The sequence below is a fragment of the Lissotriton vulgaris genome, chromosome 1_1 (genome assembly GCF_964263255.1).
Source record: "Lissotriton vulgaris chromosome 1_1, aLisVul1.2, whole genome shotgun sequence".
NCBI classification, from domain to species: domain Eukaryota; kingdom Metazoa; phylum Chordata; class Amphibia; order Caudata; family Salamandridae; genus Lissotriton; species Lissotriton vulgaris.
In genome coordinates this window covers 1062568058-1062587061 of record NC_141685.1, presented here as the reverse complement: position 1 = coordinate 1062587061, position 19004 = coordinate 1062568058, and the positions used below count along the sequence as shown (strand labels likewise).

The following is a 19004-nucleotide window of genomic DNA, read 5'->3' as shown; positions in this document are numbered from 1 at the left end:
CAAAGTTCTCTTTTTTTACAGTAGGAGTAAAGTAATAAATACATGGATAAAAAGTACATATTTATTTAAGAAATACACATATCTAGATACATATATATAATCAAATTAAATGTTTATATACACAGGGATATGATGTACATTTGTGTTTGAGTATGGTGGTTATGTAGGAAAAAGCCAATTCATGAGAAGTATTCTGAAGATAAGATAGTTATCCGTGGATCTTATGTTTGGGAGTAATGCATTCCATAGTATGGCTGCTTAAACAGAGAAATATGTTGCCAATGTTTTTTCTCTTGTATGGTGAGATTTTGAGGTGAGGTGCCAATCTGGAGCAGAGGTTCCTTTGTTGAATGTATTTGGTGAATTTATTCCTGACAAATTTAAGTAAGTTATCTGATTTATTTGGTCACTGCAGAGGCTGGCTGTTGTATCTCTAACACCTGACTATACCAGTGGGTTTAAAGCTTGACCTTAAATGGCATCAAGCCATTCCTGCAGTGAGAGGACCAAGAAAACAGTACTACAAAAAGAACTCAAGGCCATCACGCTGAACAGATTCTTGAATATCTTCAAATGTAACTATCCAGTCTGAAATTATCCTGATGAAGAAATAGACTAGTTTCCAGCAACAACGGGTAAGTCATTGTGCTTTCTGGTCTGTAACTGCCTGATAAATATTTTCCGAGAAAAGCCCAGACTGGTGTTTTGCAAGTTCACTATGAATTCTAAAGTGGGCAAGGCATGGTCATAAATAGAAAAATAAAAATAAAAAAAAGGCCTGCATCGGCTCGCTCCGCTAAAGAAATACTTTCTGTTGTAAAACCTCTTCTTCAGCAGGAGGCCTGACAACAACAGATTATTCCTTCATAGTAACTGTGATACTTTGGTAGTTTAAGAAGAAAACAACTACATTTATAGTAATTTTGCCTCCTAACTACCATGTACTCGCTATGTGTACTGCTGTGTTGGCTTTGGCCTCCTGTCTGTTGGTCATGGCCTATTTTGCACATCTATGCTGAACGCACCTTATCCCAAATGGCCAAGACCACCCCTGTTTGTGAGGTAGCGCATTTCTCATTGTCTGGCTGAGCCCTTTGAGGTGTTGCCAATGTCCTCACGTGTGTTGGCTTTGCCCACCATTGTCAGAGTTGAACAATTTGGAAGATGTGGATAGGAGGTTGGGGATTACTGGATGGGGCAGAGGTTAAAGATTACATATTGAGCAGGAGAGGTTGAGAGTCGTAGGTTTGTATTAGAATGGCTATGCAGCTACACTCACAAGAATAGCCAATTAAAGAGTTCTCAGGAGACTCTGTGCTGGGCACATGGTGCTCATGATGCGGTCTGCCTGTGGGTTTTTAACACGTCTTGAGAGACAAACTCATCTGACAAAGTCCAGTGACAAGAGGTATGATCTCACACAGCATGGTAAGGGATATGCCTGGTCTGCCATGTTCCAGGCCAACCTCCCGAGCCATGCCTTAGTGCCCAACCCTGGTGAGCCACGCCTGGGAGGTATCCGATTACATCTGGGAGAGTTGAATGTAGGATAGAACAACCTGTCTTCATCTCTTCTTTGTACCATTAGGGTGTAATTAAATCATGGGCATAACTTTTAGTAGTACTGCAGGTGCAGGAACATTGGGGCCAAGGGGCTTTAGGGGGGCACTGCATCCCTATTATGACTGTATTTTAATATTCAGACCGGGAGCCTTCCTTGCACCAGAGATGATGGCAACCTTGCTACACCACTGAATTATGCTGAAGATAACACAGGTGGAAAGGCACTGTGTGAGTCAGCTGAAGCATTTTCCAGGAATCCTGGTGAATAGGGGGCCCTCGGGTGTGTCGCAGCCTGCACACATCTCGTCATTGCCCTGCTCACATCCTTCGAAGCACTTCGCTCTTTTTATGCATCCTGCTATTTTTTTTATGCCTTTATGCCTGCCAGTGTTGGACTGGGCTTTCAGTCTTTCTAGCAGACTGACACTTGTGACGGGACGAAAAAAACTGCCGACAGACTGACCCATCTGCCAGTGCCAGACTCACAGACTGCTAGAAATCCTGAGACGCCAGTGCAACACGGGTGCCTACATGATCTCAGAATACCCTGGGGCTACTGCCAAGGTGCTTCACGTTGATGTATAAAACCCTTAAACAATAGGCAGACGTGCAGCAGCATAGCATCTATGCAGAGCAGTCTGATGTCACCACCGCTAGAAGCTTAAGCAAGCGAATAGCATAGCATATTGTAGTCCGAAATATCTTCTGACATAAGTATTGTTATCGTAGATGTTGTTTACAGAAGTATTGTCCCATTGGGTGTAGTTTTTTCACTATTAACTCCAAAGGGGCAATCGTTTTACAAACACTGATGGAGGTAGCAACAGCACTGGTGATTGAGACATCCTTCCACCACACTACTTCCTTCTCGAGCATCGAAACCCCATCCCCCAGAAAGTGGAAGGCCTCCTCAACTGGAAGAATTAAGACGGACGCCATAAATATGGTACAAAAAGTTGACATCCCTGTTGGGATCTTTATTACAGGTGTGAGTGGCACCTCACAGCGCACTGGGCTTGAGTTGAGACGGGCAGCACGTGGACGGAAGCCCTCACTCGTACTTGAAGGAGGTGATTTTGACGTCACCCTTGACGGACATGTAGCTCAGCTTGTCGTAGCCGTGCCTGTTGGGGAAGGTGATCTCGTGGCCGTCGGGAAGCTTGACCTCGAACTTGTCTCCGCAGTGCTTGATGCTGACCTGTGGGCAGAGCCAGAGAGAGTTTGAGAAAGAAATTAGGGAAACGGCATTTTATAGAGGTAGAACAAGCAAAGTTACTAGAGGTGCAACAAATGGGGTTACTGGAGGTGGAGCAAGCAGGGTTACCGGAGGGGAAGCAAGCAGGGTTACCGGAGGGGAAGCAAGAGGGGTTACTGAAGGGAAACAAACAGTGTTACTGGAAAGGAAACAAGCGGGGTTGATAAAGGAAGAGCAAGAGCGGTTACTAGAGATGGAGCAAGTGGCCTTACTAGACATGCAGCAAATGTGATTACTAAAGGAGGAGCAATCAGGATTGGTGGAGGTGGAGCAATCGGGGTTGCCATAGTGGGAGCGTGGCGTTACTGGAGGTTGTAGCAAGTGGGGGTTCTAAACCCAGAGCAAGCAGGGTTATTAAACTTGAAGCAAGCAGCATTACTAGAGTTGGAGCAAGCAGGGTTACTGGAGGTGGAGCAAATGGATTTACTGGAGGCAGACCAGCAGGGTTACTACAGGCGCAACAAGTGTGGGTACTGGCCATGTAGCAATCAGCATTACAAGGGATGGAGAAAGTGTTGTTACTAAAGGTGGAGCAAGTAGGGTTACTGGAGGTGGAGTGGGGTTACTGTATTTGGAGCAAACTGAGTTACTGGAGGTGGAGCAAGCAGGGTTACTACAGGCAGAAGAAGTGGGGGGTACTAGAGATGTAGCAAGCAGCATTACTAGAGGTGGAGAATGTGGTGTTACTTCAGGTTGAGCAAATGGGATTACTAGGAATGCAATAAGATGGTTTACTAGAGGCGGAGCAATAATGATTACTACAGTGAGAGCAAACAGGCTTACTGGAGGCTGAACAAGCAGGGTTACTAGAGGTGGAGTAAGCCGTGTTACTAAAGGTGGTGCAAATGGGGTTACTAGAGGTGAAGCAACAGGGTTTCTAGAGATGGAATTGGAGCAAATAAAATTACCAGGAGCAGCAATGAACACGCTCATTTCTACGGAAGGGACATTAAAGTGTTACTAGAAGCGGGCATAGTGCAAGCAGGGATTGCTGGCAGTGTGGTAGAGCAGACGGGATTACTAGAGGTGAGTATGACACAAGTGCGGAATTAGTAGTGGTTGGGATTTCATAAACTTGATTTAAAGAGATGGGAGTAGAGCAAAGGAATGTTACTAGAGGTGGGGGAGGAGAAAAACGGGATTACTAAAGGTGGGGATGAGATGACACAAATATGGGATTAGTAGTGGCGGGTATCTCACAAACGGGATTATTAGAGGCAGGAGTAGAGCAACCAAGAGATTGTGAGAGGCGGGGTAAAGCAGAGCGGAGATTACTTGCGGCGATATTAGAGCAAATGGGAGATTAGAAGAGGTGTAGATGGCACATGCGGGGTATTTGTAGTGATGGGGGATATTTCACATGGTGGACTACTGGAAGAGCAAATAGGGCAAACAGGAGATTACTAGAGGGCGGGGCAGAGTAAAAATTGGATTACTAAAGCCTGAGAGGGGAAACATGGGAATATGAAGGGCATAAATGGTGGGGGAAACTAGAGGCAGATAAGAAGTTAACAAGAAGATTATCAAAGGTGGACCACAATGGAACCAGGGATAACTAGAGGTGAAGACAAAGAAGGTTTAAGATTGCTAGAGGTGGAGGTCATCTGGAATGGGCACTACTTAAGGCAAATACATAAGAAACTAGAGATTATAAAAGGTTGAAATGAGATGAACTAGGCATTACCAGAGGTAGAGATAAAATAAAATAGACATTTCTGAACCAGACATTACTAAAGTTTGATTGGAAAGGAATGGAGCTCTACTAGGGGTATTTAGTAAAGGAACAAGGCATTACTAGAAGTGCAGATTAAAGGAACCAAGCATTACAGTAGGTAGAGACGATCACACCGGATGTTACTAGAGGTGATGATGAAAGGTCTTGAACATTACCAGATGGGGAGATTAAAGAGAACAAGCATTACTAGAGGCTATTAAAGGTGAAGATTGAATGAGCCAAGCTTTACTAGAAGTGGAGATGAAAGGGAATCAAGATGACCAAACATGAAGAATCATGGAAACAAGTATTTTAAGAAGTGGAGATGAAATGAACCAGGTATTTCTACAGGTTGAGATTAACGGAACGTGGAATTGGAAGGAACTGAGTCTGGATCAGTCGAAACCCTCCAAATATATGTGAATGGTGGGTGTTGATGAAGGAAATATACGCAATGCAATATGCTTTGGCGAATGCTAGGGGTACTCATGCCTTGAATAAACTAAAATCTCTAGGGGGACTTATATTTTAACGTATAGATATACGATATACGAATTATGATTGAGTTCATGGGAGAATTAATGGTCTTTTGTTTCTTTATTTGTGATTAAGAAAATATTTTACTGTTCAGTCTTTACTTTATATAGGGCATATGTAATCTTCCCTGCTGCTTATTGTATATGCTGACTTGATGATTAAAAAAATATTTTTTTTTAAAAGGAATGGGAAGGAACTGAGCATTACCAAATGTGGAGAGTAAAGGAACCAGGGATTCTTGAGGTGGCGTGGAAAACATTGAGCTGTACTAGTGGTAGGTAATAAAGAAACTAGGCACTGCTAGAGGTGGATTAGAAAGGAACAGCTCATTAATAAAGATGATAATTAAAAGGAGTAGGCATTACAGCGGAGTTGCTCATTAAAGAAAGCAGGCATTACTATAGGTGGAGACAAAGGCACAAGGTATTACTGTAGGTGGAGATTAAATTAAATGGGTATTGTTATAGATCGAGGGAAATAAACTCTGGATTACTAGAGGTTGGTGATAATATCTGGAGATTACTAGAGGTGTAGACGAAAGGAACTATACATTATTGGAGGAAGTGATAAAAGCAGTTTGGCATTACAAATTTAAAGATTACCAAAGATGGATTTAGAGGAACAGGGATTTTACTAGAGGCAGAGGAGATGAGAGAATTTCTAGGTGCTAAGAAGGACAAGAGAGAAGATTACTACAGGTAGAGATAGAGCAAATGGGCTCCCTGGAGGTGCACCAGTGTGGGCTATAGAGTAGAGAAAGAGAACTTTGAACTACTAATGGCAGCGATGCAGAGGACCAGATTCATGGGGAAAAAGATGGAACAAAAAGCATATTTCTTAGAAAAGAGACAAGCAAGCAGGGTATTACTACGGGAAGAGAAGGGCATGCAGGGTATTACTTAGGAAAGAGATGTGTAAACATGGTAATATTATGGCAAAATAGATGAGCAAACAGGGTATTGCTAGGAGTAGAGATGAATAACTTGAGCATTTCTAAGAACAGGACCGGCCTTAGGCATGTGCAAGCTGTGCACCTGCACAGGGCCACCAAATCCCAGGGGCCACCACATCAATATATATCCTTAATTTAATAATCCTCTGAGGATGGATACATATTTGTGTGGGGGCCCCTGGCAGGGATTTGGTGGCCTCTGGCTCTATACAACTTCCAAACACCATGACCCCCTCTTCACTGGCCTCCGCGCTCCGCCCCACCCAGACCCCCTCTTCCGGGGCCCCCTACCTACGCTCCCTGCCCAGGGCCACCATGAACCTAGAGCCGCCCCTGCTAAGAAAATTGAGTTTGCTACAGAGTATTACTACGGGAAGTGATGGACTAACGGTATTACTAGAGAAGAAATGTATAAAAAGAGTACAATTAAAAAAGATGAACAAACATGGTCTTATTAGGAGAAAAGACGATGAAACAGGGTATTACTAGGATCGCAGGTGAGTAATCAAGGTATAATTATAACGACCGATAAACAAAATGGTTATAAGTAGGAAAAGGGATGAACGCACAAAGTACTAATAAAAGCAAAATTCACTAACCATTATACTAAGAAAAGATGAAAAACAGGGTATTACTAAGGGACAAGATGAAAAAACAGTAATACTATGAAACAATGACGAGAGGAGCAGGAGAGTTGGAGCTAACAAGGTTTTTCTAGGGGCAGGATTACGATAACCAAACAATAACCAGGCTTTTTGGTGTTGTGAAGGCCAAGAAATGTTTTATTTCATTTCCTACATCATCTAGACACGTTTCAAATTATGTTACATAAGTACTGTATTAAAAAAAACGTGGTACTCATTGTATCGGCCTCAGAAATAATTAAATACTATAGCAGCTCTCTCCGTATTCAAACTTTTGACATCCCGGTTACACACAGATCTCTGAAGCAGACACATGAATAATAATCCACATTTGTAAAGCGCGAACATTCACCCGTAAGGGTCTCCAGGCGCTGGGGGCCCTGAATGCAGTGAATGCACTGAGTATATGTACTGGGATTTCAGCCTCTGTCCCGCAGGCCACACACAGATTTCTGCTGTGGGCAAATTACATGCCTAAACTTTTCTGCCCTGATTCAAGCATGTGTCATGCATTCTGAATACAGACATGTGTCTGTAGATAGCACTTAAAACCCGTGACCTACAGGTGACCTACATGTCTTTGTGGCCGCTGGATTAACTAGCTGAACCAACAGAGAAGGAGGGCAGTGTGGCTGCTCATTGTTGATGGACAACCATAAGCCTTCTGATCCACCTTTGTCCAGCTACAACTTCAGAAATGAATAGCGGAGGAAAATGTAGCTGACAAGATGGCTCAGTGTGTTAACATGCTTGCTGCATATATGCATCCTGTCAGTCTCACGTTTGAGTCTTGGTGTATCTGGTTCTGCCTTTTGTCCTTCAGCGGCCAATAACATGAGAACTTTGGATAAGGGTAACATAACAGTAATTATAAAAATTCGCTGAAATAATTCAGTTTTGTGATGTGATATATATATATATATATATATATATATATATATATATATATATATATATATATATATATATATATATATATATATATATATATATATATATATATGTATATATATATATATATATATATATATATATATATATATATATCCATATCCACACAGGCTCTTGCAAACAATGCAGCAGTCTCGATCCCACTGCAGCACAGCCAAAGAACAGGAGACCCAGTTTTTCCGTGAGTGAAAATTTTATTCTGCAACGGACAGCATAACGTTTCAGCCTCGCAGAGGCCTTGGTCACATGGCGCCCCAGAGGGCGGCGGCAGAAATTTAAAGTGCTAGTGCGGTTGGCTTAGCCAATTACTGTAGGTGTACAGATCAAAGCGCAAAGAAAATAGTAAAAATACTACATGTAATGATAACACTTAAATTACAAATGCGCTTTGAAAACAGAAACAACAGTGTTGGGATAAATCCCTCCAAGCGTAATATTGCACATAGTTCCATTTGCAAAGAACTGAATGGCATAATGCTAATCATATACTATGTGCTGGTATCAACGGGTGCTATACAATAGTAGGATATAAAAAAAAAAAAAGAATATATATATATATATATATATATATATATATATATTTTAGTGAAGGATACCCTTCCCATACAAAAACCCAAGGTTGAGCATTCTTTTAAAAACGTTTCACACATTGGATGTATGCTGCACAGTGCAAAGACCTGCAATGAGCGAAATGTTAGGTGGAATTAAAACAGTTCCCCGACTTTGCACCTGACTCAAAGAGGCCTTGTGTTTTTTACTTAAAATAGGTCTGACAATCTCTCTAGATCTGCCTTTGCTTCAAAAACCATGTGTGGTAGCATTGTAATGCCCAAGAACCACCCATGGAATGTCCCTTATTACAAAGTACTATATATGCTACTTTAAGGACAACTTTCCAGCACAAAAAAAGTTTAGACCTGGAAAATAAATACTTTGTCAAGACTTTTCACCACTTTGCTTGACTTTGTGGTGGCTCAAAGTCCTGATAACTTTACCCCAAAGAGTCTACAACTGACCTTGGACTCAAACTTGCTGGTTGCATCCAGCGCTCTCCACGCAAAGGTGACAGTTAGCTTGTGCGCGCACACACACACACACACACACACACACACACACACTCTCTCATGTCACTCACCTTGACCTCTGACCCTGGTTGGAAGCACATGTGGTTGCTGCGTTGCTCAGACTGCCAGTTGTTGCTGTGCTTGGAGTTGCACACAATGACTTTGTCATGAAGGCGGGGGTTGAAGTGCAGACCCACATCCGAAGCACTCTTGCCCAAGTTGATGGAGAAACTGTGATGTAGATGGATGGAAGTGCAAAAATCAGATAAGCTCCAAGTTGTGAACAGCCTCATCCCATGAATAACCATCAGCAAATCAATATGAACAAGCAACACTTTTGATGGGGAACAAGCAGTGAAAAACAAAGAGTGAAGGCTCCGGAGTGAGAAGTGAGGGATGAGGAGTGAGTGATGAAGAGTGAGGGATTTCGAAGTTCAGTCCCAACAGTTAGTCATGCAGGGCTCATTGCTACTGCCACAGTGTGATGAGGAGGACTTTTCTCGACCCATTAGAAATATTGCATTAAGTGCCTAATTTGAGCCAGTAGTTGCTGGTGGGACCACTGGCGATGCCTATTTTTAAAATCCGACTTAGACCCACAGCAAGACAAAGACATGAAAGTGGAAGAAGGAGGATGAGAAATGAGGAGTAAAACTAAGAAAGGGAAAAAGTAGGGACACAAAAGAAGCGGTAAAACTGAGCTAAAACGACAGGGAGTGTGTGGTGCTGAACAGAGGATGTATCGGGTGGAATCAAGACTATTAACCCCTTCGATGCTCATGACGAGCTCAGCTCGTCATGAGGTACACCTCTCGTACACTCATGACGAGCTGAGCTCATCATGAACAATGGGAATCGATGATGGTCAGCGCACAGGGTAAATCTGCACCACACCGATGGTGTTAAGGTTTGATATTCGGCGGCCCTGACATTCGGAAGTAGAAGCCAAAGGCTTCTTCCTGGAACATTTGCCTCAACATTGGCTCTTTTACAAATAAATGCAAAAACCACAGTTGATGGACAGAATGCAGAACAATGTCATACATTCACCCCAGTACAGAGATCTGGGCCTAAATCCATCGTTTTTTTGCACTCCACACCACCCCAGTTCAGACATGGCCATATGCAAATCAGTCTGACCCTGTGCCTCATGGGAACAGTCCAGCCCGATCTGCCAAGCCATGCCTTCCCTGGACCGGAAACAAGCTTCCGAAGTCCGGTTTCTGGCATTCCAGCCGTCTTCAGCCCAGCTTGCTTGAATCCAGTGTTGTGGAGAGCAGGGGACTCACGTCTGAGCATACCCATCCCACTCGTGTGACAAATGCAAAAACCACAGTTGATGGACAGAATGCAGAACAATGTCATACATTCACCCCAGTTCAGAGATCTGGGCCTAAATCCATCGTTTTTTTGCACTCCACACCACCCCAGTTCAGACATGGCCATATGCAAATCAGTCTGACCCTGTGCCTCATGGGAACAGTCCAGCCCGAACTGCCAAGCCATGCCTTCCCTGGACCGGAATCAACCATCCTAGGACCGGTTTCTGGCTATCAGCCGTCTTCAGCCAGGATAGCTTGACTCCAGTGGCTTAGTGAGCATGGGAAAATTACAGTATTCCTTAACAAATAGCGCCATCCAGTGCAAGTCGTAGTAACTACTTGTGTTGTAATAGCAGCATGGTAAAGGTCGTGCGGTGTAAACACCGCATTGTAAACGATGTTTACCGCCGCAAAGAAGCACCACCCCCTTTTGTAACCCTTGCTCACTTTGCCACTGGATTCAAGCAAGCCGGGCTGAAGACGGCTGGAATGCCAGAAACCGGTCCTCGGAAGCTTGTTTCTGGTCCAGGGAAGACATGGCTTGGCAGTTCGGGCTGGACTGTTCCCATGAGGCACAGGGTCAGACTGATTTGCATGTAGCCATGTCTGAACTGGGGTGGCAGAGTGGGCTAAAGAACGGTGATATATTAAACCCAGATCATTTGACGGTGTGAGTGTTTGATTCAGATGCTCCGTCCATCACCACTCCCTTTTGTACCGCTTTTGGCCGCCATAAGTGTGGCGGGGTATGCTCAGACGTGAGTCCCTTGCTTACTTTGGCACTGGATTCAAGCAAGCCGGGATGAAAACGGCTGGAATGCCAGAAACCGGTCCTCGGAAGCTTGTTTCCGGTCCAGGGAAGACATGGCTTGGCAGTTCAGGCTGGACTGTTCCCATGAGGCACAGGGTTAGACTGATTTGCATATAGCCATGTCTGAACTGGGGTGGCAGAGTGGGCTAAAGAACGGTGATGGATTAAACCCAGATCTTTTGACTGGGTGTGAGTGTTTGATTGATTCAGATGCTCCGTCCATCACCACCCCCTTTTGTACCGTTTTTACAAATAAAGCAGAGATGACACCTCTGCTGAGAGGTGCCAGTACACGCCATAAAACGTATGTACTGACAATTTCAGAGGGGCCAGCTTGGCATCAAAATGGTGCTAGGTGGTCAGCCACAGTCAGGGGTTGGTTGGGTGAACTGCCAATTTGTAGTTTCTTTCTGTTAGTAGAGTTGCCAGGTGAATGAGTTCAGAGTAAAAAAATTCCCATTTAGTCCTGCTTTCTCTGCTGTCTATTGGAAGCTTTTGAATAAAAGAAAGAGAGAATTTGAGGGGCTTGAAATGTCAGACAAATGGCTCTACCTCATTCCTGAAAAAACAAAATGGAGAACACCAGCCTGACGACACCAGGCTTCCATTTTGGAGACTATCCAAAATGAAGTGACCACTTTGTTTAAAAAAAAAAGAGAAGATTAGACAACATGGAAGGATATTGCAGGTCTCCCCCCCACCAAATAGTTTTGACAGGGAAGAACAAGTATAGCGACCAGAGGATTTGTTTTTTCGTGAAAGGCATTTGCCAGGATACATTTGCTATCCTGGAAATGCCATTCATTTGTAAAAAAAAATCGAGGAAATAAGCATTTGGAGAAGAATGCGCTAGATCAGGAGTCATCAATTTACTTTTTCACCAGAATAGTAAACAACCACGCTGATACCTCAGCAGAAATTTCTCAAGTGCAAAGGGCGAAAATGGAAGCCCATGAAGAGCATCAAAAGGATGGGGGAACATAATTGCTCCCCTACCAACCCCCAAGACCCCTTAGTATTGTCAACCCCATGACACTGACCTACCAAACCACGTTAATTACTCCTCTTTTTTTGTGCTTTCTTTCTAAAAACAAGTTGCCCAATCCACTTCATGTTTTTCTGGTCCAACACCCCCATCCCGCAACCCTCTAATCTGCATAACTAGCACACTGCACCCCATTTCCCCCACTTACTTCTTGCAGTCTCCGGGGAGCTTGCACTTCACCTTCACCGACTCTCCTTGCTTAATGTCCAGATTCACCATTTCAAACTTCTCCTGCAATCAAACAAGAGTCTCGAATGTCACTACAATAGAAGCTGGAATAGCCTCACATTCACACCAAACTGTCTTATAGTCCAGTAGTACATTCCTGTGCGCCTCAGCCTCCACCCGTTCACAGTATGATCTAAAGGATTTTAGAAGGCACCGTACAATAAATATTTTGTGGCGCTTGTAGGGAACACCTTTGAGTGTTATCACCCATTTTATACTAATTCAAGCCCTATGTGAGTGAACAATACTGAATTATACATTAAAGATTGGGATATAGAAATGCACGTCTCTGCCCTTTCACACAACTTGATAGTTACACGCGTTAATGCAAGACTGGCCCATGCTCAGAGACAAAAATTCATTTTGAGTCAGTGTCCTGAGTCGAGTAGGACATGGAGCTCTGCTGATTGATGGTCAGTGAGGTGGGGTCTGGGGTTTATCTGGGGGTTCATATCTGGCGTTCACTCATCAGAGGCAATGCTGAGCACTGGGCGGGGGTAGGATCTGCAGCTCATATGGGTTGCCATCTGTAGCTCAGTAGAGGCAATGTCCAGAATTCATGAGGGACGGACTCCGGAGTGCAGCGGGAGCAGAGGAGTCCCAGAACTAAGGGGGGGGGGGGGGGGGGAGGCGGTTCTGGGATGCAGCAGAGGCAGATTCCAGAGCTCAGTGGGCTGGGGTTGGGTGAGGTATACAGCGCAAGTGAGGTGGGGATTGGAGCTCAGTGTGGACAATATCCTGAGCTCAGTGTGAGGGCAGAGTAAAGCCTGAATTTCACGTGGAATTGAGGTTGGAGCTTATATAATGGGGGGCGAGGGGGTTTATGGAGTGGAACTTGAAGCTGTGGAGTCCTCCGCTCATGTGAGATGGGATATGCAGCCCATGTGTGGTGGGTTTTAAAGCTAAGAGTAAGCAGTGTCCAGAGCTCAATGGGGTAGGACAGATTGTGGTCTGCAGCCCATGTGGGGTGAGGTCTGGAGCTCATATGGGATGCATTCTGCAGCCCATATGGGAGTGTGATGCTCATGTGGGTCAGGGTCCGAGGCAAAGCATGGTTTGTGCTACTGGAGGGGTGTTGGAGTCGGAGCTGACTGAGGCCTCGTCTGGGACTCAGTACATGAATTCTCCAAATCTCAGTAGGGGAGTGCTCTGGAGCTGATACAATTACTTGAGCTCTCCCGAGTGGCGGCTGTGAGAGGTCGGTTGGATTCTGGGGTCACTGTCAGCAATGACCAGAGCAGATTGTCATCATGGGACATGGCTCCAGAGAAGCAACATATAGGTAAGCAAGGTGAGGTCTGGGTCTCAGAAAAGGGAATATCGGTGCCTAATGGGCGGGGTTCTGGATTTCAATAAAGGCAGGGTCCATTGGTCAGTTGGGTGGGGCCCATAGCGCAGTTGGGGTCATGTCAGTAGTTCGGCAGGATGGGCTCTGGCGCTCTGTGAGGCCAGAGTGTGGATGTCAGCAGGGTTTGATGCTCAGTGGGACCAGGAGATGGGAGCCCCGGGTTAAGCCAGGAAATTAAGTCTTCCTCCTGACATTTTCGGTGAGTGGTGCGATTTACGTGTCATCTGTTATGTGTCATTGAAGGGGGGCAGTGCAGGGACCGACATTTATGTATGATTTGGGAAAGATGAAGGGACATTAAACACAAGGAGGAGATGACAGAATAAGAGTGCTTTTAAGACTGGCAGAGCAGGTTGATTTTGGCCTTGCAGGGGAAGAAAGGCCGGTAGCATCCAGAGCGTGGGTTACTCAGGGGAGGAAAATGGAGTAGGAGTGATTTTTGTATTCGGGTTATTGATTAGATGAGTCTGTAAGACTTTGAAGCCAGGGCTGCACATGCTGTTGTAGCGCTGAGACCTATTTCCTTGTAAGCTGCTATCTTTTCATAAATAATTGGTGTGGTCCTTGTTCAAGCCTCCTGCCCCATGCTAGTCTGGAGCTCTGCCAAGGGAGGGTCTGCTTGCAAGGGTCTTAGGCTGCAAAGATCTGCCGGGATAGGGCCTGGAGGTCAGTACTGCGTGGCTGGAGCTACTTCGTGGGAGGGTCCGGATCTCAGGGCTGCAGAGTTTAGAGCTGAGGGTACGTCTGTCAGCAGGATCTGAATCTTAGCATCGCGCCAATTGCACCTCCTAGAGCTAAACCAGGGTGGGGAGCACCCTGAGTCAGGGGAGGGTCTGAATCTCAATGGGGTATGCGACGGCAGGAATGGAGCCAAGCAAAGGCAGCGAGTGGAGTCAGCCGTGCGAGGCTCCTATCTCAGTGGAGGCTGGCGCTGGTCATAACCCCTTTACCCACTCCACATCGACACTGCACGAGGGTGCACTCACCGACATGGTGGCAGGTTGTCACGGGGCAGTTCTGGATCTTCTGGCAAGGACGCGGATGAACTGCTCACTGCGCTGCAGCCTTTATAACCACCCGCTGGGATGATATCCCACCTGTCATTCATTAACTATCCCTCCCCCTCATTACCTCGGTACCATTACCCATCTGCAACAATGGAAGAACTTTGAACCCCCACCTGTTCACTTGCTAAACTTCCTCAATCAATATCATAAAAGTGTGTGCTGGTGGGGGTTTCAGCACACCCTCCCAGGCACGGCCTGGTAAAGCGGAACAGCAGGCAGAGGCCTGGGCGTGAGGAGGAGGAAGAAGGTGCAGCAATGTCACCTGCGAGTGACCCCCGCTCCCTGCCACGTGATCACAAGCCAGGATCTGGCAACAGGAACCTGGGGATGAACACGAGGCCCCCACCACTCTGCTTAGAGTTGTGTCATGCCTACTCTCCCCGGTGAAATGTAAATCATGCCACCGTAGCTTGCATTCCTCTTTGGTAATTCTGTGTTACGTTTGTTTTGCAAAAATTCTAAAATTATGCCACGTTGTGTAATTACTCCACAGTTCACAACGGAATTGTTGTATTACATCAACACGAACAATCAGAATGCGTGCGTGGCAGTCTTTAGTAGCACTTGTGCTTTTTCCATGATATATTTTAGCATAAAATGCACCCTCATGTAAAAATTGACACGAGAATGCAGTTCATGCTGAAATATAGCGCCAAATGCTAGATTTCCTTGAATTTTCGCACTCCCCTAGTCATGTCAGGTGTAAGCATGGGCGAATTTTGTGAATTGGCAATTCGCGAATTTGCAGATTTGCGAATTGGCAATCCGCAAAATTCGCGAATTCACGCAAATTTGCGGATTTTTTAATTTTTGCGTGTTCGCGGGTGTTCGCGAGGCGCTTTGCATGTTTGCGGGTGTTCGCGAGGCGCTTTGCAATTTCGCGGGGTTTTTTTTGCCTGCTTAATCACTGCCACCCTCTTGTTTTTTATGCCCATCTGCCCTCTGTACCACTTGTTTCTGTGCCCTTCTGCCCTCTGCCCCACTCATTTTTTGTCCCCTTCTGCCCTCTGTCCCACTTAGAATGTCGCCGGCAAGCTGCCAGCGCCATTCTAAAATAGCTAGAAATAGCTTCAACAGGAAGCAATAATAGATAAAGTAAAGCAGGTGCTCCAGTTGAAGGTCAAATTAATTACACAATCATTAATCACCCCAAGTTTGGGGGTGATTAATGATTGTGTAACTGAATTTGAGCAGCACCTGCTTTACTTTATCTATTAGAGCTTCCTGTTGAAGCTGACTTTTGTAACTATTTTAGAATGGCTCTGGCAGCTTGCTGGCGCCATTCTAAAAAAGTTACAAAAGTCAGCTTGAACTTTTGACCCAATCCCCGTTCGCGGATTTCCGTTCGCGGATTTTGCGGGAAATTCGCGAATCTCGCGGATTGCGAATTTACCAGAAATCCGCTAGCGGAACGGATTTTCCGCCCATGCTTAGTCAGGTGTATTTGCGTGCCTATTGGCACACAGGTTGTACTTGTACATATTCCACAAGTCACTTTTACATAGGGCTCCCGATTTTTCTGTCAGTATTTATCCCTATTGTTTCACTTACCAGGATTTAGCTGTGTTTATTTTTCATTTATCGAAAAGAAACCTGGAGATGGTATTTTTTCACATATATTTAACTTTACGTAAATCCCATTAGGCTTCTAGCCTAGGGTTAGAAGTAGCCATACAACAACCTAGTCGTCTGGAAGAATTAGTCTTGCAGTGCAAGAATATTCCCAACTAGTACATTTTTACCTCTCTATTTGTCAGTCTGAGTCGACATTGCACTAGCATACACAATTGACAGCGGAAAGAACAAAAGAAAATCTGTTTTCTATGGTTCTGTTTCCAAAAACTAATGAAGACAGGGGAACAAATAATTTTCTGTCTGTATTTTGTTGTGAAATTCAGTAGAAACACAAATATGGGAGCCACACGAACTGGCTAAAAAACAGAGACCATGTGTATGCGTGCGGATGCAAAAACTGGCAGATAGGTGATGTAAGTAAAATCCTCTTGTGGGTCGGAAATCAGTGTCACCTTGCTCTGTTTGAATTTTCCTTGTCCACCCTGTGATTTCCTCCACAGTGAAAGCAATGTTCATGTGCCAGGATAGGACAAAGATCTGCTGTTTAGGAGGCATCCAAAGTGTGCCCTCATCCATCATAAAGGAGGCTCATGCCCCTGATGGCGAGTGACAGCGGTTGATGGAAGCTGATCATGGTTTCAGCCAGGGGCACAGGGCTTGGTTTGGAGTCTGTCCATTGGTCCTCCATTGTAGAAGTTATTCTGTACCCCTGTGACTGCCTAATTGACTGTGTTAAAGTGAGAGATTATGTATGCATGTTTGGTGGGTAATATTTGTATGTGAGGTGTGTGAGTGTGATAACCTCTTTTCACGTTGTCTTTGTCCTTCCTCATGGATTTGGGAACTAGCAAGCTGCTGTCCGCGTGGACGTGCCCAGCGACCCCATTGAGGTCTAGTTGAACTAGCAGTATTCATATAGTACTGCCACCAACAGTATCGGAGCTCTCCTGCACTCGGGTAGTGAGGGCGTCATCTAGAAATCCACAGAGGAATAGTGTTGAGATTACCTGTAGGGTCACCGTAAACCCAAGTTTGCTCTTCCCTGATGGGCCTAAGCAAGCCCAAGGCAAGCTCCTGGATGCTAGTGCAGAGGTTTTGCCATTGAGGTTATAGCAGAGGTCTTACAACTTGTTTGCGCTAAGCCCCCATAACCAAAATATTTTGAATTCGGGAGCCCTGCAAAACCTTATGGAAAGTCTTGGGTAATTGGAAGGGTTAGGTGCGAGGATGGGGCTTATGAGATAATATTTGGGGCACTTTTTCAGTAGCTCACTCTCCACACTAAATGTGAGACGTATAAAAGAGCAAAATCATAAAAAAATGAACTAGACAAAAAAACATTACTCTTCTGCACTAATGATAGCTGCAGCACTGCATAGTATGCTATCCCGTTTGCCTCTTCCATCCCTTCCCCAACACATCTGGGCATTAGTCCATTCCTGAAGTGGATTGTCCCTTTCAGTAAAAATGAGCGGCAAAGTGTGGGCCACCTTATCCCTAATGCTTTCCCCATGTCTTATTTTAAAATATAGGACAGTCTTAATTGTGATGCAGGAGGCCCTTCATGTTCTTTCGTCCCAGTGCCACTTCGGTTTCTTCAATAATGATACCTACTGCCTTGTAAAGTAGGAAGTCTTCTCTGCCCCTTGTTAATGTCCTTCTCCCATCTTCCTTTCTGCCACGACCCTGAAGCCTAATGCTAAGGTGTCTCCTCTTCTCCAATTGTACCCTGTCTTGGTCCATTGGTCCAATTTCGAAAAGAACACTGGTACAGCAAGGGTGCACTGAACCATAATGCAAGAAAGGAATAAGTAAAGCAGCCACAATAGGGGTTCAGTTGGGCCCTTACACCCTTGGGTCCTGGTGCCATTGCACCTGCAGCACCAATGATGCCTACTCCTCTGCCCATTCCATTGGCCATTATTGCGAGGTCTGCCATCCAAAGCAGACTTCCCCATTGTTTTGGAAAATGGGGGAAAATATCCACCCCCACCCCTGATTGCTTATACTCTGGACCCCAATGCTAACAAGGAAATTGGCTTCCCACCTCTTTGTGCTAGTACCACACCCATTATTGGGGTGCCGTGTCCCCTCACACCATTGTCCCAGTGAACCTGCTGAACTAGTGGTAGTGATGGCATTTAAAAAAAAAAGAACCCTGCATTTCTCAACACCTTCTTTAGGGCATCTCTCTGAGGAAGGGGGAAACAGTCTCATTTATAAATTAAAACATTTAATTCCACATAGCGCCACCTCCTCCGGGCCATCTCTTTGACGCTATCCATGGATTTCACTCCTTTACTCTTTCCGCTGGGCCATTACCCAGAAACCCCAGGGGTCCAGATGATCAGGCCTCTGAATATGACCCTTTTGACCTCCTCCCTTCTACTCTCTCAACTGACCTGAAATCACATCTGCATGTAAACAGAGGCAAAAGTTGGCAGAGTGTATGAAGACTAAAATGCCCATGTGTTTTTAATTTTACAAAAACTGTTCCTATCCTTTTTGTTCATAACAACCAACTTAGATTTGTTAATGGGAGCATGATGGTACCTCTACATGAGAGTTGAAGGAGAGGGTCTAAAGTGATTTTTTTAAGGAGTCACTTGAAGCATCATGATAACAAAAATGCATTCTTTTTTGGGGGGTAATGTAAGGATAATGAGTTTTGAAAAATGCCCTTTTAATTGACTGATAAAAAAAATGCCTGCAGTAGGTACAGTCTTGTTAGCTATTACTAATATGTTTTCTTTGAAAGCACTTGTTTTATCTTATACAGGGTCACTGAAATTGAGCAATTCTGCAGCTGCTGCATTTTTGGCAAACTATGGATTTGCCACATAATCCACTACCTACGGTGCAATATGCAGATTATAACAAAAACCATTTTGTTTCTAGCTCAAAAAAAATCTAAAGTTACTGAAACAT

General features: G+C 44.8%; 1 protein-coding gene across 1 annotated transcript; it reads right to left on the bottom strand.

Annotated features, from left to right (window-relative positions):
* Window positions 1-2505: 2505 nt before the first annotated feature.
* Window positions 2506-14618, bottom strand: LGALS2 (galectin 2). Its single transcript, XM_086963050.1, has 4 exons — window positions 14421-14618; window positions 12007-12089; window positions 8752-8911; window positions 2506-2761 (listed from the first exon to the last, which is right to left on the bottom strand). The coding sequence occupies exons 1-4, from the start codon at window positions 14424-14426 to the stop codon at window positions 2615-2617; spliced, it is 396 nt and encodes a 131-aa protein (XP_086819176.1). The 5' UTR covers window positions 14427-14618; the 3' UTR covers window positions 2506-2614.
* Window positions 14619-19004: the final 4386 nt, after the last annotated feature.